General features: G+C 46.5%; 2 protein-coding genes across 8 annotated transcripts in view; both read left to right on the top strand.

Moving 5' to 3' along the window:
• Positions 1-151: 151 nt before the first annotated feature.
• LOC115532902 (sentrin-specific protease 7) lies at positions 152-17,040 on the top strand. Of its 5 annotated transcripts, XM_030342932.1 has the most exons (25): positions 152-517; positions 601-690; positions 859-1,633; positions 2,168-2,410; positions 2,809-2,898; positions 3,441-3,506; positions 3,615-3,730; positions 5,644-5,919; positions 6,787-6,878; positions 7,299-7,429; positions 7,739-8,060; positions 8,592-8,743; positions 9,074-9,217; positions 9,315-9,348; positions 10,384-10,605; positions 10,803-11,239; positions 11,354-11,493; positions 11,618-11,734; positions 12,167-12,382; positions 12,984-13,195; positions 13,302-13,348; positions 13,468-13,511; positions 15,366-15,434; positions 15,535-15,685; positions 16,177-17,040. In XM_030342932.1, exons 5-25 carry the CDS (start codon positions 2,842-2,844, stop codon positions 16,327-16,329), a joined length of 3,198 nt encoding a protein of 1,065 aa, XP_030198792.1. In that variant the 5' UTR covers positions 152-517; positions 601-690; positions 859-1,633; positions 2,168-2,410; positions 2,809-2,841; the 3' UTR covers positions 16,330-17,040. The 5 variants fall into 5 exon arrangements, with proteins under 5 accessions (XP_030198792.1, XP_030198794.1, XP_030198791.1 ...); XM_030342934.1 differs by lacking the exon at positions 3,441-3,506 and having other exon boundaries at positions 153-517; XM_030342931.1 differs by lacking the exon at positions 2,168-2,410 and having other exon boundaries at positions 154-517.
• A 2,236-nt stretch (positions 17,041-19,276) lies between these two features.
• impg2a (interphotoreceptor matrix proteoglycan 2a) overlaps positions 19,277-20,527 on the top strand; it is a 21,661-nt gene continuing 20,410 nt past the window's right edge. For all 3 annotated transcript variants that reach the window (XM_030344219.1, XM_030344220.1, XM_030344218.1), the window contains exons 1-2: positions 19,277-19,552; positions 19,679-19,918. In XM_030344219.1, coding sequence (XP_030200079.1) covers positions 19,468-19,552; positions 19,679-19,918 — 325 coding nt within the window. In that variant the 5' untranslated portion in view covers positions 19,277-19,467. The remainder of the gene's footprint in view (positions 19,553-19,678; positions 19,919-20,527) is intronic.

Here is a 20,527-nt window from a genome sequence, read left to right as displayed (position 1 = left end):
ATCAATCCGCGCCTGGAAGTAGAAACGGTTACAAACTAGCAGTTGTTGATAGTAGCCTAGGAAACGGAAGTAGAAACGGTTACAAAGTAGCAGTTGTTGGGGGTGGCCTAGGAAAATACACGGCACACGGTGAGTGAACTGCTCCATGGGATAAATTTCGGAGGGACGCATGTGTGTTGCAGCGACCGTCGTGCATTTTGAAGGGCAGCCAGGAGGGCCTACTTTTTTGTATTCTTTAAAAAAAAAGAACAACGCCCCTTAACAGCGGTATGAGCAAATCTAACATGGTTATAACATCTAGTTAGAATGTTGTGAACATCCTTGCATAGCCAATCAGAAGGGTGATTATCGTTAAACTCCTCCCCGTGAATTTGATAATAGCTTGTGCGCGTGATGCGTTTGAAGGGGAATGTGCTGTGTAGTTACAAAACCTAAAGGTACGACTACAGACGTATACGGTACCATAGTAATAGTGTCGACAATAACAAATCAACGATGGTTTGACTTATAATCAAAGGTAGGTTTATGGTATCGTTCGATAGATTAGATGATTTTGCAGTTTATGAAATGCAGTTATTTGATATGTATCTCCTTTCACAGCCAGCGTCTACGCGGTCAGGAAGATCCGGGAATCCATTGCTACGGGAGAGCAATCGGAGAAACCCATCTTTACACCATGTAGTGCTGAAGGTAGAGAGCTGGATCATATGACTTCCTTCTGGCAAGCGAGCATAATTAAACCCAACCTATAAAAGACTAGTTGTATATATGATTGTCATGTTTTAAATTGATCTTATTAAGTCACACTGTACTTAATTATCTTTCTCAACTTAAATTGTATTTGGTTTCTCTCCCTAGCTGAAGGACATGGGTCCAAGGGCAACTCACAGGCAGCACTTGCAGCCTCTGAGCTTGATGGCCCTGAAGAACCGGACCCCAGGATATCTTCAGGGAACGCAGTGCAAAAGCTTGGCTCCTGACATTAAACATCTGACTAAATAACATTTAAAACGTAAACATTGTAATTTTCCAAAACGCAAGATGCAGTCTATCAAGTATCAATAATGTGAGCCATGACCAGTCAGTACGAGTTGTTTACTGTCTTGCCTGCACCAGTGTTTGATGGCCTCCTCGTCAACCCCTCCCACGAGGGGCTGGGCAAGCCGGATGTTTTTGCTGCAGATTTATTTAATCAACACAGGTGACCTAAAATACCAAAAATAAAAATGAAAACAGAAAATATAGTGTGGTATATTTTTGGTTGTGTAATTAATTGTGACGGAAATTGAGAATATAATTGTTTGACAAAAAGCTTTCAAACCTGTAACACAGCTATTGACAAACAAACAACAAAAGAAACATTCACATTCAAGCAAGGAGAGTTTGAAATGACAGCAACATTATTCCTTGCTGTGCTTGGACTTTGTACGTCCACAAAGAACGTCAGTTTCCGGAGTTCACCGGATGTTGAATTAAAACAGGAAAGGCATGAACGATATAATACCGACACGACGATAAGCGTGCCTTTATTATGATTGGATGAATCTGCTGGAAGCTATTATCAGACACCTCTACGCTGTTCTAAACATTAATTGGAGCTCTTCTGTAATTTAAAACATTGCACGGCTATTGGGTAAGCTTTGAGCTCCTCTAATGGTAGCTTTGGAAAGGATGGAGCTATGTGTTTGGCTACAGCTAATCCACTGATAATATGGGTGCACTTCACTGTTTTTGCAAAACACAAAGGACATGTTCTGCGACCGCCATAGTGTAAAGTGTTATGTTGATATCAAGGCTTTGATCGCTTCGTAATCAGTGGTTATTCCTTCACGGAATTCCAGGAAGCTAAGCGTATCAGGCATCTACGAATACATTGCTGCTGCATAGCCTTTTCATAAAGGACGCTCAATTACATATATTACAAATGTAATCGCTTATTACCGCATATAAATACCATAACAACTCATCCACCATCTCGATCTGTTTGACATTCGTGTGTAGAGATGGAAAATATAGTATGTGTTAATATTATTAACATAACTGACCCAAAATGTGTGCGGACATTACACCAAGTGAAGTACTTTATTGTATTATGAAAGAGTGATGTGGCAACTTGATTATTCATTGAAAACTTGCAATAAACTTAATCTTGTCATCTATGTTCCAGATGGTATGAGTTAAGGGACGGTGATTTGTAAAGCCACCACACAATCTATTCTCAATCAAGTCTCAAAGGGCTTTCCATGCCTATATGCAGTTGAATGTTGTCAAGTGAGAAAAGGAAGTATCTCCTGAGACAAAGAGGAAACCACTTTCTTGTATTACAAATGGACAAGAAATGGAAACATTAACCATTTGTTTAGATCATGTACAGATTAATCAAATGAGATAATCTAAGTAAATATAAACAGTAAGTGGACTAGGACCAATGGTCATTTATGTAATACATCTATATTTGCAACATGTTGCTGGCTTTATTATATTATAGTTCACTGTTCAGAGAGCTTACAGTAGTATTTCTGTTTAAAACCTTTCTGTTAATATCGGTATTTGGTTATGCTTCTACCTTCGGCAGGTGCTTTCCAATTGAATATACGTTGACCCACAGGACCTGTAGATCAATTATTGATATTAAAATATTCAATTGAATTTGACCATCTGAATCAGTTTAAGCCGTAATTGGGTGAATTTAAAACATGGGGAATACCATGTTTTGATATCAGTTTTGTTTTGAGGAATTCAAATGTGATACTCTGATGAACTACATGGAATGAAAATTCAATTGGGTTGATCGTTGGTCTCTTGCAGCGTTCTCTGGCATTGTCTTCCCATCCCCGGAGCATGATGGAGCACAGAAAAGCCTTAACTATATCTCTGACGGTTGACAAGGACACCTCGGTATGTTAAACACTTCTTTAATCACTTCTTTAAGGTGTTGTAGAGCTCGGCATCAATAATACCCTTGGTCATCGCATTTATACTATGGTCTTCTCATGATGAAAAGCTATGTTGTTTTGATAAATTGCCTTATATTATACCTTCATCGCAATAAGCTACGCATGAATGTTACAAGTTGTAAATTTTATATTGCATTTAAAAGTATATAGTAATTTATGTCAATGCCTTATTATTTTGTAAATCTCCTGTTGAAATTCTCATATTTTGGCCCTGCTAAGTCTATAAAAGAACATATTGTATGCACTTTTTTGGTATTTGCAAGTGGTGGTAGACTAACTCCTCTCTTTATTGAGGAGTTATCCCCATCATGAATCACATTTGTGGGGGAGGGTGCAGGGGGAGGTGAAGGGCTATCGGGGCCAAAGCTACGCTGCTTAGCATGATGATAACAGCATTACATTGAAAAAGTTCATCACATGGTCAAATAGAAGCAAGAGTAAGTCCAGTCAAGCAGGGTGACGGTTAGCTCTGTTGCTCCATAGATGGGGAATCCGCTCAAGCTCCCCAAGTCACGGAGCTCTCCAGAGCGTGTGAAGTTATCGGGCCATGTAAGTGGTGAACACACCACAACATGCTGTATCGCACCACAGTGCTGCTCTGGAGGTGGAGCCCTGGTGATACCTTACCTTACATTTCCTTGCCTCTCCCACTGACAGATAAATGGTACCAACGTCGTGGAATACAAGGTCAGATACCCTGACACTCAACACAAAAAGGGGACCACGCTGTTTGAACACAACCAGAGGATTATTGTCCGATTGGGATTAGCCAGGTAGGATGCAACATGGAGCCCTTGGATTTTTTCATGTCATATAAAATATAATCTCAAAGTAGCATAGATTACTTTAAGATCTTTCCCCTTGATTTCCGCTTGAGTTTTAGGTTAAGATTAAATCTGTGGTTTCATGTCCACACCAATTGTAGTTTCCCAAACCTTCACAAGATGGGGTACTAGCTCTTAGTATTCATTATATTATGCAGTAGATTGTAAAAGGATCTATAGCAAACCAAGACATTCTTAAGTTTTGCATTGCAAAAAGTGAACAGGGCCCAATATCTTTTTTGGCTTTTAGAATATTTGTTTTATAACAACTTTATCTTTTTCAACTTTATTTATTTTTATATTTTGATAAAGTTAAATAGTGCAATTTTTTTTTGTATAATATGCATATATGATAGAACAGCTGCATAGTTCCATAACTTTGGCACAAGTCAAGCTATGATTTCACATTCAACCTAAAACAATACCCCTTTCTTTCTATGATTGGTCCTGTGACTTTTATTGAGCCAATTCTGAAAATCGCCAAAACATGCCCTTGAGTAAAGTACGTTACAATATCTACTATTAATATAATATGGCATTTTATTTGATTTGACATGCTTTCACATCATTACCAGAATCCAGGCTTACCTTACCAGAGAGAAAATATCGTGGAGCAGAAAGAATACGTAGGAAAGAGTGAGACATTACTCATTACACTCCATAGTGCTGAGTCGCGCCCGTGGTGTTTTGATTTGATGGATCACAAACTATGAGCGATGCGCCTGCGGCCACAGAGAGCTTTGCGAAACGACTTTGGTTTAGTCACGATTGGTGTCTCTTTAACACTAGCAAGGCCACAGAAACAAAGAACAACTGCCAAGATCTGTGCGTTACGTAACGAGTGCTGCATCCACAAAAAATTGTAAGATAAACTAACGTCCCGATTCGAATAACATTATTTCCAACGAATATGGCATTCGCCGCGGTGTGACTCCCTATCAATGTCAGAGGTCTCACCCAGGGTCCAATTTAAGAAGCAAAGCGGTCTTCCTTCACCACTTAATCAATGGTGAGTTACAGAGGCTTTCGGTCAAAGTTCACAATTAATTTATTCATTCCTCCACTGAACTATTCTTATTAGGAGAAAGAGAAGAGAGACATCGACAAGATCTTTATACCGATGTCAAAAAGCCTAGTACTGAGGAGGTTAATGGTCAACAGTTTTTTGGAACGGACAACAGAAGTCTTGATGTACTTTCAAGAATGTGGCGCAATATTTGTCTAAATTTAAAACCCTTTTAATTCTCAAACATTTGGAAAGGTCAAAATGGTTGCATTCACATTGTTTAAAGTTTCAAGTAAAAAATACAAACCTCTTGCTTTTACCCCTAAGTGTTATCAGCGGCCGGAATAGCCACAACCTCCCCCAAAAAAGTTTTCTTCTTATCTGAACTTTGCATGACCAGTTAATTTCTAATGTATGTGTCCCTGCTTTACGATAAAGGATGTTCATAAGCGCCCGAGACCAAGCTTATCATGTCTCCACACACTCTCTGTCTCTCTCTCTCTCTCTCTCTCTCTCCCTCTCTCTCTCTCTCTCTCTCTCTCTCTCTCTCTCTCTCTCTCTCTCTCTCTCTCTCTCTCTCTCTCTCTCTCTCTCTCTCTCTCTCTCTCTCTCTCTCTCTCTCTCTCTCTCTCTCTCTCTCTCTCTCTCTCTCTCTCTCTCTCTCTCTCTCTCTCTCTCTCTCTCACACACACACTTCTCGGCCATGCTTCATCCGTCGCGTCTTGGTCCCAGTGTCACTAGTTACTGAGCTGCCGGTAAATGGAGGTTTTAATGTAAGTACAACCAACTGCATACGAGTGACATAACAACGACGAGGCTTTGAGTGTGGCTCTCTTCCTCCCATTCCGTCCTGCAGCAAGAGCCCCTGCCTGATCCTCAGAGACGTGCTGCGGACGGAGGCGGGCCGGGCCTTCCTGGGAAGGCGGAGGTGCAGCCAGCTCACGGCGAACGGCACGCAGACGTCGCCGAATACCAACGGCCAGACACCGCCCTCCTCGGGTCGCAGGGGGTCGAGGTCGGAGGAGGTGGAGAAGGGAAAGAGGAGAGCCCTCGCTCCTCAGTCCCCGGCCTCCAATTTGAAGACGCGGGTCGGGGCCTCTCCAAGGGTCCCCGACCACCACATCACCCCCAGGTAGTAACCCCCCCCCCCCAGGTTTTATATCCCCTTTGTGGTACTCACAGTCCCTCAATAGTGGGGTAATCCCGGGTAAAGGGGGATACCCAGCTATTGAGGGGCTATGAGCACCACATATGTGGTGGCAGAGTAATGACTCGAGAGAGAGAGGTGGTTAGGTACACAGCACACTGGGCGGCTGTGGCTATTTCAGCTGAATGTTATTGTTATGGAACAGTCCATAAGGGCCATATTCAGGGCATAATTCGGTTTGTTTTTCTCCGATTTCTGTCCTGTTATGTCCTTCAATAACACTACATGCAGTTGAAACATAATATTTCAGCCACTCATCACAACACTCTTGACAACTTTTCTGATCTCAAAGAAAGAATTGTTGGCTTTTTCCGATGTTTGGCTTACAATCTTTGGCTTGGTAATTCTTCAACTGTCACGGTGATATGAGATAGTATTTCAGACCGACGAGCTGAAAATAGCTTTGAAGGAGCAGAACGTTTCACTGCCCTGCAGGTATTCATAGCTGTGCGAGGAATCGGGGCTTATCGTCCGCTGTGGTCTGGCCTCGAGAGTTGTTGTTGGCTGTTGTAAATCTATTTCCAGGAACAAATCTCGATAATTTCATCGGCGGCGGGGGTTAATACCACTCATTAGTGTTTCACAACGTCCCCAATTTCACAACTCTTGTTCACAACAGTTTGGGGGTGTCTTTCTTTAACTTGGGCTTTCTCTCATTAAATATAAGTCTATAACAAATCTGTTAAGTGTGTCTGTGCCAGACTGCCCATTGTGCTGGGTTTTCGGCATTAAGGATCTTCTCACCGTGATGGGATCTAACAATACAATATGTGTTCCATCTGTGCTGGGAAGGAGGCCACAGGAGAAGGCCAGCCAGAGGAGAGAGGCAACAGGAGTCAGGGAGCCCCCGATAAGACCAGACGGCAGATATCCAGAAGGAAGAGGTGGGTGCATCACACACACACACACACACACACACACACACACACACACACACACACACACACACACACACACACACACACACACACACACACACACACACACACACACACACACACACACACACACACAGTGGCAGTGGCAGTGGCAGTGAGATGGCATCAAAGACTAATCCATTCCCTTCCAAATTCCCATGCTGCCTGCTCCCCAGACAATTTCACCTTTCCCCAAAAAAGTAATTTGGTTGGACCTACTCCCAGGCTAAGTACGCACTGTCACAAAATGTTACAGCGCTGTAAAAAACAACAACAAAAAGCAGTTACATTTACAGGTTTTCTTCATACTCTGTGACCCCCCCCGGCCCCTCCTTTGTTCTGTTCTTCCACTCTAATGAGCTTTGCGGTGTCATTATGTCTCCACAGCCCTTATAACCGCGTGGGCCCCCCACTGCGTCCCCGGCGGGGGGCCGTACGTCAACCCCTGGACCGGCAGTCGGGGAGGCCTTCCTCGAGGCAGATGGACGAACCCGGAATCGAACGGGCGACAGATCCTAGTGGGTGTTAAGCAAATGCGTTGCATGGTTGTTTAAATGTGTGTTTCGTTTCAATGTGTTCATCTCAATCGCTCGGCGCGAGGAGGAAGCGACCGCAACGTAGACCGAAGCAGAGTGGACATCTTGTTGGGTATACGTTTCTAAACGAAGGATGTGTATACAAAAGAGGGCCGTCTCTTGCGTTCACTCTCCACATCCGTCCTGCACTTGAATGCATCTCAGTTGCCTCTGTCGTCTGAAATATGTAACTCCTCGCTGTGACAACCCAAATTCCCCGTGTTGGATTCATGAAGTACATCTCGCCTTCAGCTGAAGAGGCAGAGCCACGCGCCGGGCGGGCACCGCAACGGAGCGCCCGCGGCCGCCAGCGACCTCCCACGGAGCTTTTTCCGGCACCCCGGCGATGGAAAGGCAGACGGAGAACCCCAAAACAAACGGCCGTTCCTCATCCGGGGCAGAAGCCATCCCAGCCAATCAGAGAGCCCGGCCCGCGGGCCGGTGCGAATCACCCTGGACAGACGGGCGTTGTCTGGGAGAGAGTGCGTGAGGCCGAGCGTTTCTCCATCGGGGGCCGGGAAGTCGACCGCATCCCCTGGACTGAACAAGGACGACAGCGGCGCCTCTGATCCCAGTGAGTAGAGAGCCAGATAGTTCACTCATGTTCAGTGGAAAACACTTCTGTCCACCTATCTGTCATGGCGAACGTGCTCTGTGTGTGTGGGTGATGGTGCAAGCCAGGCTTTGTTTTGCTGTGTGCACATGCATCCAACTGCCTCATGACTATAACAGCACTCTAACTCTAGCCTAACAGCTGTCGTGCTTCCTGTTTTGAGCTCATGTGGTTCTTTGGGGATTGCTACTTTCCTTTGCCTGCCTTCTAATGTCATTAGACCTGTCACGTCAGTGTGTCTTCATACCTGCAAGAATCCAGCGGTTTGACAAAGTAAAAGCCCCGGGCTGGCCGGGAATCACTCGTTAGCTGCACATCTTGTTTGTGTTGCTAAGATCATTACAATGACCTACTCAAACCCCAAGGCTTTCTGAACCTGGGAGTTCTACCTGTGTGTGTGTGTGTGTGTGTGTGTGTGTGTGTGTGTGTGTGTGTGTGTGTGTGTGTTGACAAACTTGTAACTCTTTTGCCTTGTCGTTGTGCTTGTCTCAGTTGTGCTGTCCAGCGATGAGAGCGAGGCAGGCGAGCCGGACCCCCGCTGTAGTCCTGTCAGCCAGCTCAAGGTTTGTGTGGGAGCGACGGGGTCTCTGAAAAAGGCTCCAAAGAAAACGGCGGTCGCTCAGGGAGAAGACACCAACACAAAGGTGGGTGGAGGTGATGGAGTGCCCTTGGGGTTTCATTATTAAACATAACATAAATCATTTTGAAGATAAAGTCTCTTTATTGAGGAGTTATTCCCATCATGAATCACATTTGTGGGGGAGGGTGCAGGGGGAGGTGATTTGAAGGGCTATTGGGGCCAAAGCTACGCTGCTTAGCATGATGATAACATGGTGTGTGTGTGTGTGTGTGTGTGTGTGTGTGTGTGTGTGTGTGTGTGTGTGTGTGTGTGTGTGTGTGTGTGTGTGTGTGTGTGTGTGTGTGTGTGTGTGTGTGTGTGTGTGTGTGTGTGTGTGTGTGTGTGGTTCCTGCAGGTGGTGGAGGACAATTTCCCAGATGATGAATTGAAGGCTTTTATAGTGTCCAGTATTTCCAGTCAGGATTACTCGTGCACGACCCTCTCCTTCTATGCCCTGCACTCTGGATGCTACAAGGGGCTTGCTAACGGGAACATCATGGTAACTTCCGGCCCTATTCACATGTACTTGGGTGTGTTTGTTGGGTTTTTAACATTAGAGAGCTGTAACTAATGCATAGTTCTCTCTGCCTGTACAGATTCAGGGCAGACGACTCCTCATACCGTTAAAAGGTAATGATGTGCATTCACATCTTCATACATTCATCTGACCAGAGACCTTTTTATTTCTTCCAGTCATTCATTGTCTTTCCGTAAAAGGTTGTAGATAATAGGATGTTTTCAGAAAGCATTCTGCCTTGCATAGCTTACCATTAACACCGGTAAAGAAGAGCCTTGGGTCTAACTAGCTACAACTGTCACGTCAACGTGTATTCGTGAATCTGCCTGTATTTTGTGTTTCCCCTTTTATACTCTGTTGGTTCATGGTCATTTACAGACTTGTCGACCTCGTTCAACACAGGCAAAGTGGTTCTGTTATTGGTTGACCTCAGAATCGAGCAGGTCAAATTAATGTTACATTTTTATGTAGAGCGGAGTGAGTGAGTGATTCTGGTATGGCGGTCATGGCTATGTTAAGCTCTCTATCCACCTTCCCCAACTTCTTCTCCTTATGTCATCCAGCAGTCTGTAGTATACCTCGACCAGTGTGAGTGTATCTGTGCTGGCGGATTAGACCAACTCCCCTTGGACTTCCTGAAATATCCCCTGAGGGAGGTCCAGTAAAGAGCTTAGTCTATGCCCTTTGACCTCTCCTCTAACAATATGCAAAAACATGCTTGTTTTCTGATGTCAGTCCTAAACATTCAGCCTTGACCCACTGAACTGAATGGGTTTCAGAGAGGCTATTTATACCTTAAACAGATTATACAAAGGGTTTTTGTCATGTGCTCTTTAAACCCAGGTATATTAAATATCCCCCAAAACACAATCCATCAAAACATCCAAAGAAAACAAAGTTGCACTGGGTAATCAGATTAGCCCGATTGTTGTGAACGTCTCTTCCAATTAAATCCTTACATTAAATCACAGTAAATCCTCATTTACTTTGACCTGCATTAAGTTTTTTACCATGGATCCTTGTTGTACAGATGGCGAGGAATTGTATAATTTAGGGCTTTGCAATGTTTATGCTGTAGCAGCAGCAGTATGTCTTCTGCATATCCGAGGATAAAGACTAATGCTAACACATGCTCCCGTCGCTCCTAGACTCCAGTAGCAAGCTGCCGGTGCTATTTGCGGTGGAGTTTAAGGAGCTGCGGAGCTACAGCTTGTGGGAGCAGAGCGAGTTGCAGGCCCGCGGGCTGCGGTACCAGAGCGAGCACCTCGAGCCCCCCATGTTCCTCCTGCTCCTGGTCTCCTACCCCCAGGCCGTCGCCACACAGACGCTTCTCCTCAAGATGTCAGGCCAACAGCGCACGGACAGCCTGGGTGAGACTGCCAAACAAAAGACGTTACACACAAGTACAGACAAGTACAAAACGGAGAAAAGAACGTGCATGCAGTGAATGAGTGAACACAAGCACCTTTCTATGAGCACATGTCACAAGCCAACGGCCCGTGTAGAAACGTGTTTTCGGGAGGGTAGCCCTGAACGTTCCTACGCCGGCGTTTTTGTATTTCCACAGGTCAGGTGAGCCCCTTCCTGCTGCTGAGCCTGCGGACCAGGATGGAAGGCGTGGAGTCGGCCGTGCTGCGCTCGGCCCTGGATCTGGCCTCCCTGAGCAACCTGTCCGAGCTGCACACCGACCGGCCCGTGGACATCCTGAGCGAGCTGGACGACTTCCAGTCGCCGGAGATGTCTCTGGACGACTCTCTGGAGTTCATCAGGAGGATCGGGCTGGACCCCCAGCTGCTGAGCTTGCTGGGGGCCAAGGACAGTCCGGAGCTCGCGCCGGATCCCCCCGCGTCGCCCCCGGAGCCGGCGGGACTGTTTGACCTGCACATCCAGGTGTGCGACCCCGACACCGGCCTACCGTCGGAGCCCAGCACCGTGATAGACGACGAGGCGACCCCGGCGCTAGAGAGCTCCGCGCCGAGCGACGAGAAGGCGTGCCCCGCCGAGGTGAGTAGTGCTTCTCCTTCCTTTTTCTTCTGCGTCTTTCTCTCTCTCCACACCGAAGGCATCGCGTGTGCGTGTTTTTGTGGACACCCTCCCTGACACAATGTCCCCTCACAGCCGACCCCCGCTCCCGTACCCGAGCCCGCCGAGCGAGAGTACACCCTGTGTCACCGCCGAGCCGGGGAGTCCTACACGGTGACCCGGGCCACGCCAGATGCCAGCTGGACCAAGTTCAAGCACCAGGGGCTGGCACGCAGGCACGTGGTCATTCCCCCTCATCGAGCAGCTCGCTCAGGCCCACCGAGGAGGGGGTAGAGCCCTGCCTCGCTGGAGCTCTGAGAACTCGTCCTATTTGTAATAATAATAATATTTCTTCCTCAGGCTCATCCAGTTCCCTCCGCCGCCATTGAAAGGAGGCATCACTGTGACGATGGAGGATCTTCAGTGCCTTGACAGCGGACAGTACCTCAACGACGTCATCATCGACTTCTACCTCAAGTGAGATCTGGGCTCTGCACATGAATAAATGCCGATCCCAAACGGAGTTAAATAAATATTCAAATGTATTATTTTTCAAATATATACTTCCAGATCCAGCCATCACCACCCACGTCTCTGAGTCTCCCTGAATGTCTTGGTGTTTTTAGTCGTAGGAGGACAACGCTATATAGGAACAGAAGTGTGTTAGGAGCCCTGCCACAACTGAATGCTCCGTGGATGCACAGGGGTTGCCGTGGTGTGTGTCTATGGCTGACGTTGTGTGTGTCTATGGCTGACGTTGTGTGTGTGTCTAGGGTTGGTATTGGTCTAGGGTTGGTGTGTGTCCAGGGCTGACGTGGTGTGTTCCTTGGGTTATTGTGTGTCCCGGGTCGACGTTGTGTGTGTTGACGTGTGTGTCTAAGGCTGACGTGGTGTGTGTCTCCTCACCAGGTTCCTCCTGGACCAGGCCCCCGCGGCGGTGGTGGAGCGCTCGCACGTCTTCAGCAGCTTCTTCTACAAGCAGCTGACGCGGCGCGACAACGCCAGCGAGGACGGCACTGGCACCACCGTCAGCCAGAGCCTGCGGCGCCACCAGCGGGTCAAGACATGGACGCGCCACGTGGACATCTTCCAGAAGGACTTCCTGTTTGTGCCCGTCAATCAGGAGTGAGTATTTGTGTGCGTGTGTGTGTGTGGGATGCAGGGTGGGTGGGTGGGTGGGGGTGGTAGTTTGTCTTTCCGATAACCACATGCTACATTAGACCAGACTAATGTTCGACTTGACTTCAGCTGGTGGTCTTCAGGTCGAACAATTGAGCAAAAGCAACCGTTGCATTGAGTGAATGTGCACACAGACACATATTCACTCACAAACGCAGACGTGTGTGTGTGTGTGTGTGTGTGTGTGTGTGTGTGTGTGTGTGTGTGTGTGTGTGTGTGTGTGTGTGTGTGTGTGTGTGTGTGTGTGTGTGTGTGTGTGTGTGTGTGTGTGTGTGTGTTGGTCATTGCTTTGGTATTACAACACACACACTCTTCAAAGCACAACCTTAAAGCGATGTTAGCTGTAAGGAGTGTATGCTTTGAGGGCCTGGTTTAGCTGATCTTTATCATGGTGACAGAATGGACTTAGAATGAGGCTCCTTAATCCATACTCCATTCAACCATCAGCATCAACTGGGTTCACCTCGGGTAATGTCCACAAGCCCTGGTGACCCCTTGAGAAGATCCTCACCGTGAGCGGTTCTCTCGCTCTACGTCTCTCCTGCAGGGCTCATTGGTACCTGGTGGTCATCTGCTTCCCTGGTCTGGAGGAGCCGTCGTTTGAGCGCCGGACAGAGGCCGGCTGGGAGCCCACGCCGGGGGAAAGCGGGCCCTCCAGCCCCCCGGTTCAGGAGGCGGCCTCGGGCCCGCCGGAGTCGGATGGCCCCATCCTGGTAGAGCCTTCGTCGCCGCTAACCGTAAAAGCAGAAGGGCCGACGGGTATGGTTGATTATGTAACGGGGCGAGAAAGAGGCTGGATGACTGCTTTGAACGCTGGTGTTGGCTGCTCCTACTCTTAATTGATTATCGATGTGTTGCGTTTCAGAAAAAGTTGGAGAGGAGGCCACAGAAAACAGCCAACCCGGTCCCCCGGTAGATGCCCCCTTCTCCAATACTTCCCCTGGCCATTTGCCCCCCCTTACCTCTCATACAACAGATCCTCATTGTGGTCCTCATTTTGAATTTCCTTTTTCCCTCCCTCCGTTTGGCAGAATTGCACAGAGGCGACCTGTCAGAGGGACACTGTGTGCAAAAGGTGAGTGCATGGCTACACGCTCAGACCAACAGGATGGCGAAGTAGTTCTCTCTCCTTTATTTCCTAGAGGACCACCCCGCTAGAGTTAGCGTTTGTATTCAACCAGGACCCTCATGTGCCCGGTGGTGCCCACAGAAGACTTATCGCCCTCCCCCCACACTCCTGCCTAACTTTACCTTTGGTTCGTTTTGTTGCGGTTTCGGTTTGAAAAGCTTTGAAAAGTCTCGAGTGCTTCCCACTAGGCTTATGACGGCTGTAATTTTCTTTTACGGCTCTCCGCTGAGGACCTCTCGATGCAATGTCCCTTTTGAAATTATACGTATAAAATTTTCGCCTATAAACCTTCAACGTTTTAGGGGTTGATTGTAAATCCCTCAATGCTTGAGGGTAGGAATAAACTGTAAAACGGGCAAGTTAATCAACCAAATGTGTGCGTTTATGTTGAGGATCTAGTTTGAATCAAGTAGATGCCAAGTGACACACTGCAGTGCATACAATATTTTTGTTAAAAGGGTGCAAAAACGGTGTGCATATGCACACTTTTGCAGAAGAGCTTCCCCCAACACAGAATTTGTCAAACAACCTCTGTTAATGAAATATTACACCACCTTCAGTTTGTTATATTTAATACCTCAGGCTGCGATCCAGCTCCAGTTGAATCCGACGCCAATGCTGTGCATTGAGAGCAAAGGGTTGACCGAAGTCAAAATTCTTGTTTGTTTACGCAAACCTGGCCAATAAAGCTGAAATTCTGATGCCATACTCCATATATATATTTCTGTAACGGTGCACAACTTGAGCTCGATACGCACCGAAGTCATTTCATGTTGTGATTGTCATTTACATTTCTGATGAAGTTATCAACTATCAGTTATCAATTGGTATTCTTCCTAACAAATTATTGTCGGTCTCGAGCCTTCGAACACACACACACACACACACACGCACACACGCACACGCACACTCAACATAAATCGTCACTGTGGGGTTGGTCACACAGACAACTAAACGGCAGGACAGCAGCTCGGATCCCTTTTTAAAAGGTGATACTGGGTTCTGTCTCTGTACAGAAAATGAAGTCGCTGCACAAACGAAAGAAACACAAGAATTACATTGGTCTTGATATTTTTTAAATGGCGTATCATTTATCATCATTTGGAACAATTAAATATTCAGTAGTCAAAACAGTACCTCCCCCCACCCTCCTCTCCATCTTTTTTAAGCCATAATTGGTCACATTGGATTTCTTGGGCGTAGGCAAGGATTCATATATATATATTTTTTACCAGTACTGCTTATTATTATTGTCTGGATTTAAATCGTCTGGACTCCCCCCCCGCCCCCCATTCCAACCTTGAGAAAATTCCAGACCAAATTACTTTTTTTCGACAAACTCCAGGGCGGTCTGGTAATTTGAGGCCACTCGTATAGACATCTCTAACTCTCCGAGCAGATGTTGGCTCTCCGGTTTGGGGGGAAACTTAATATGACCACTGCCACACGCCATACATGGCCGTCTTCCACTGTGCACGTATATATATATATATATATCAACCTCCCCGTCGCTGGGCAGCACCAAGGACACAGCAGGGCAGCGTTGAAATGCTATACCTTTCTAAATAGTGTATACTTAGACAGCGGGAGGATCACTCTTTGCTCTCAATCCGCTCGTCCTCAGCAGAGATGTGACCCAATTTTCCCAAAACCCTTATGGACCAAGAAGTTTGTCCTTAATGTGAACAACCGTTGGACTGTATTCCTACTGAAACGTGAAGCTCCAGCGTCGACGTGTGTTTTAGTGACTCAATCTCAAAAGGCTTGCTGATGGTGTGAGTGGTTGTGTCTCCCCTCCAGGCCCTGCATCCTCATCATGGACTCCCTCAAGCTCTCCCTCCACGAGCGCATCTTCAAACTCATGAGGGAGTGAGTATAAACCCTTTCCACACGTGGGCCTGAAAGAGCACATATGCTGTGTGTGTGTGTGTGTGTGTATGTGTGTATACTGATCCGCGTGGGCCCCCAGGTACCTGCAGGCGGAGTGGGAGGTCCGGCGGGGCTCGACGAGGGACTTCAGCGCTGAGCAGATGAAGGGGGCCCACTGCCGCGTCCCCCTGCAGGACAACTGCAGCGACTGCGGCCTCTACCTCCTGCAGTACGTGGAGAGCTTTCTGAAGGTAAAGGAACCGCTTTAACGGGAAATGCCATCATTTAAACATCAGTTTCCGACATAATTCATCAAAATCACTTTGTAGGGCTGATTCTGCCTGACTTTGCGTGAATGTGCCTGCCACGAATGTCTACAACAGCAACACTGCACTTTGTTTTGTTTGATAAGACATTGTGTGAAGTTCTTGAATGGCGATTCAGGATTCTCGTACTGACTGACGCACATTGATTATCAAAGACATGTGTGCCGTTTTGCCATCGTTTACATCTGTGTCAGGGGCACTCTCGATTCAAAGCATTAACTATGCCAAATTATATCGTAAACCGACGTTTTAGTGAAGCCGGGAGAAACCGCTACGATAGTTTGGTCATCCAGACCTATCCCGCCCTTCAAGCCTATTCTTGTCTAAAACGCATGATGTGAGGACATGGATGTGTGTAGGAAGTGTCATCCTGACTCCTCCCTCATTGTGTTATTGTCCTGCTGTCCTCGGTCTAGGACCCTGTGCTGCACTTTGACCTCCCGCTGCGCCTGGAGCGCTGGTTTCCACGGCAGCAGGTCCGCAGGAAACGAGACGAGATCCGGGACCTGGTGCTGTCTCTCTACCGGCGGCAGCAGCAGCCGCAGCTGGGCCCTGCGGGGGCCACATAGCAGACCTCACATCGCAGGACCCCCGTCCTGGAGCTACTGCCAAAGCTGCTCATACTGAGCAAACAGACGATTTCAGCGTGATCTGAACAGTATTCACTTTCCAATAGGTTTATGGAATGTATCATGGGACCACCTCGCAAGTGCACTCAAATCTGAGCTTTTATAACGGTGTGCACAAAGAAAAGTTAAAAGTACCCACTCTTGAAGTAATTCATGTAAGTATATTTTGGTAGAGGATATTTTAATTGGGTTTGAGACGGTCAGAGTTTAATTGTCGTTCTCATGCCTTGTTTTATGGTCTTGCGTGGGCAATGAGCTAGGGACCGGCCCTCTCTTGGTGTCAAAAGATGTTCACGTTGATTTCAAATTATTTTCAAACGCTGATTTTTTTTGCAAATCATGTCCACCATTTTAACATTTTTAATTTGGACCTACTCAGACCCTCTCTCATCACACCTGCTCAGCACCTGACAGCTCAGCCTGAGGTCTGAGATGAATTCCTGAATGCAAGACATGGCTGTTTGAACCACTGCTGCCTCATTTCTGTCTTAATACTGATCCATTTTGATAGAATTTTTTATCCTTTTACGTTTTGTTTATATATTAGCCTTAAACGTTGAGGTAATTTTATGCCGGGCGTTCAAGTGTGAAATAATGTTACACCTTTTCTTTTTATACAAAAAAGCATTAAAACATCTACACTAAAACTTACATTTTCCTTTGTTTTAGAAAGTCGTTGGGTTTAGGTGTTTGTGAGGACTTTAGCTTCATGTTTTTTAAGATTTAAGATCACCATCATAGACTTTGTATAGTGACAACATCTTCCGGACTGAAGGCGTCACCAGACAGAGATGCTGTTTTGTCGTATATATATATATATATTGACAAATTTAAAGTAGTGTTTAAATGGGTGTACTGATGTTATCTCTTTGAGAGGGTTACATGACCACGTTAAGTGTTTGTACCTAATCTGGGAAATATTTCTGCATTGGAGAACAATTGTCTTATCTCCAATATCCTTGAATGCCACACACACACACACACACACACACACACACACACACACACACACACACACACACACACACACGGGATGATTTACTACACCGCATTGCTCTTACGTTAAGCTTTAATCACATCATATAAATAGACCCTTGTTACAAACAAGGGGAACTTTTAATCCGCTTTCATTGTCTACCCACTGAACTCTTGTCATTAAAGAGCCTTGTGGAGTCTTAAGTCTGCCTACCTGTGATTGCTCTCGGCGGTCAGAGACTCGGTTACCTCTCTGTGTGTTAATCCACCATTAGAGGAAATAAAGGTCAAAGTATAGGTAATGTAGTCTACTTTAGTCAAGGAAGATTGTTAAAGACATATGTCAAACTTGCTGCTTTTTGTGCAAAACAGTAATGCAAAAAAGTTGCACAATGCAACACAAACAAGAAAATTCGGTAACACTTTATATAAGGTGCCTTAATAAATAGCAAACTAAGTCATTACCTAACCCTTTGTTAATTTTTGTTAATTGTTACAAAAATATCTATTTGGCACAAGTTAATCGTTTTTTCATCATTAATTAAAAATTAATTGTTTGCAGAACCCTAACCCAACCCTTACACATGACCCTAACACAGCCCTAACCCTAACACACGATCCTAACCCTAACCATAACACACGGCCCTAACCCTAACACACAGCCCTAACCCTAACCATAACGCACGGCCCTAACCCTAACACACGACCCTAACCCTAACCATAACACACGGCCCTAACCCTAACACACAGCCCTAACCCTAACCATAACGCACGGCCCTAACCCTAACACACGACCCTAACCCTAACCATAACACGCGGTCCTAACCCTAACACATGGCCCTAACCCTAACCAGCGACACTCTGTGGTCAGTGGAAAAAAAAAAACGAATAACTTGTGCCGAATAGATATTTTAGCAACAATTAACAAATATTAAACAAGGGTTAGGTGTTGTAGGGTGTTTCCGAAAATTGCTTAAAAAGCAATAAATAACAAAAGCACAGAATTGCAGTTGATTGTTAGATCTAGGATTACACACTACTTGATTAGAAGGAATCAAAACTTTGAACTATTGCTTCATTCACCCTAATTTTAAATATGAAAATTTCAAAGAGACAGCTGTAGAATCAAAAACCTGGACCAACAAACAGCTCCTTGGAAAGGAAGGGGTCAAAAGTTAATGTTCAGACCAAAAAACAACCAGCTCAATCCTTAAGGGAGAGTGAAAGTTCAAGGGTCACAGAGAGGAGGATTTCACCTTCCCGGACACGGCTTACTGTCTTCAAGCCGCCCGACCACACACACACACACACACACCCACACGCTAATCTGTTGTGTGAAGCGTCTTAGTGTATATTTACATACGAAAAGTATTGTTGAATGTCTTCTGATGAGATGAGTATGTAAACTTGCAGAGGTTGTCTATTGGCAATTTTGCAGGAACATTCGAGGCATCTATACATTCCCATCAACATTCAACAGGTTTCAAACCACACCCCCCTCATATCTCCTGAACACTGTTTCTCTTTAATATGACGTCGATACCCTCTCGTCTGTTATCACACAAGTCAGTTTGTATTCCCCTGTGGTTGCGGTAACACCCACTCAGAGGAGGATTGCATCCACAATCATAAACGCGTTCCCCTGCAGCCTCCACTTCCTGACACATTCTAGTGGAAAAGTGAAACACAATTCTTCCCTATTCCTTTTTTTTACAAATCTCTTAATTTGGCCATTGTAGTTATTACCTTATTTCTCAATGTGTTTACCTACACCTTAGTCCTGTAACTTCTTGGCTACCTCAGTCCTCCTGAGAGAGCTTAAGACAAACAGGATTAAAGAGCAAAGCGACACGCCATCTGCTCTGCCACCTGACCCAGGAGCTGTTCCTTTCAGCACCACAGGCCACGCCCCTTCTTTAGAGTGACCACCGTAGTATCGCCACAAACGATACTGGACGTGTCGTTGCTCTCTCCACCCCACCCACACCACCTCGTCTGGAGCCTTCTAAACTATGCTAACCTGCCGCAGGAGCGTGCAGACTTCTCCGCTGAGTGACTTCCCCAAGCTTGTGGATTTAAAGCACCGACCAAAGGATTTAAAAAATGTTGGACACCACACGGTGGAAATATGTCCTGTGCTCCGCCATCTTCACTTTCACTGCTGTCATTGCTCTTGACTCAAGGACAGGTATGGCACCCTACCCTCCTAGGGGCACACTGGAGACAAAGGGGGGTCTGACTGGCGCTCCAGGTACCAGTCAGTTTGCTGTATGTACTGGTGGTGCATGTCACTGTTGTACCTCGTCTACCACAGGTGCAGCGTTCGAAGGGTCCTCCATGGGACGTCCTGACGAGGGCCCCGGCAGGGGAACCTCTCTCCAGACGCACCCTCGGGTCCTCCGGATATCCGAGGCGAAGGTGGCCCCCGTGGGCCGGGGGCCGGCCGGGCCCAGGAGGAAGCGGGACGTCCTGCTGGCCAGTGGGGTCAAGCTTTGTGCCCAGGAGACCTCCGAGCAGGTGGTGGCCAACCACCTGGGGTACTTCCACCTCAGAGGTGAGGAAGGCCGGGTAACGGACGGGGGGATGGACCGCGCACAGAGAGCGGGCAGAGGGGTGGTTGGGGGGGGGAGAACCATACGCTCATACCTGTACAGGTATGGGGAGCAGGTTATGCAGTGCAGAGAAAGGACACGCATGAGGTATCGTCGATTGATTTTATTCATATCGACCTCATTGGTTATTACTAAATCGCCGTCTGTTTACAGCTGCCCAAAGCTGAAAGACTAGATTTGTCTAAATTCTTCTTTTTTTTTTTTTTTGTTGTTGTTGAATGAGCATAATGAAACCCCTTATCCTCTAACTTCTCATAATGAACTACGATCTTGACTTGATGTTCCTGTGCATCGGGCCACTCTAAGCTGATGTTGGTCATGTGCTGGTACAGGTTTGTCACCAGTGAGGCCAGTAAGGCCTCCTGGAATTCTCCAGCGAGCTAACGTGCTCTGCGTTAGTTTGAGTCTATCAGGTCAGTTTAACAGCTGGAAGGACTCCAGCGAGTTAAGCCCCATATAAGCCAGGCAATGTCTCTAAGAACCACGGCCAAGTTGAACAGCATGGGACCACTGAACTTAAAAGGAGAGCAGTATGTGAGATGGGTATTTTA

Source organism: Gadus morhua, chromosome 20 (assembly GCF_902167405.1).
Source record: "Gadus morhua chromosome 20, gadMor3.0, whole genome shotgun sequence".
NCBI classification, from domain to species: domain Eukaryota; kingdom Metazoa; phylum Chordata; class Actinopteri; order Gadiformes; family Gadidae; genus Gadus; species Gadus morhua.
The sequence above is the reverse complement of the archived record's forward strand: the minus strand, read 5'-3'. Positions and strand labels throughout refer to the sequence as shown.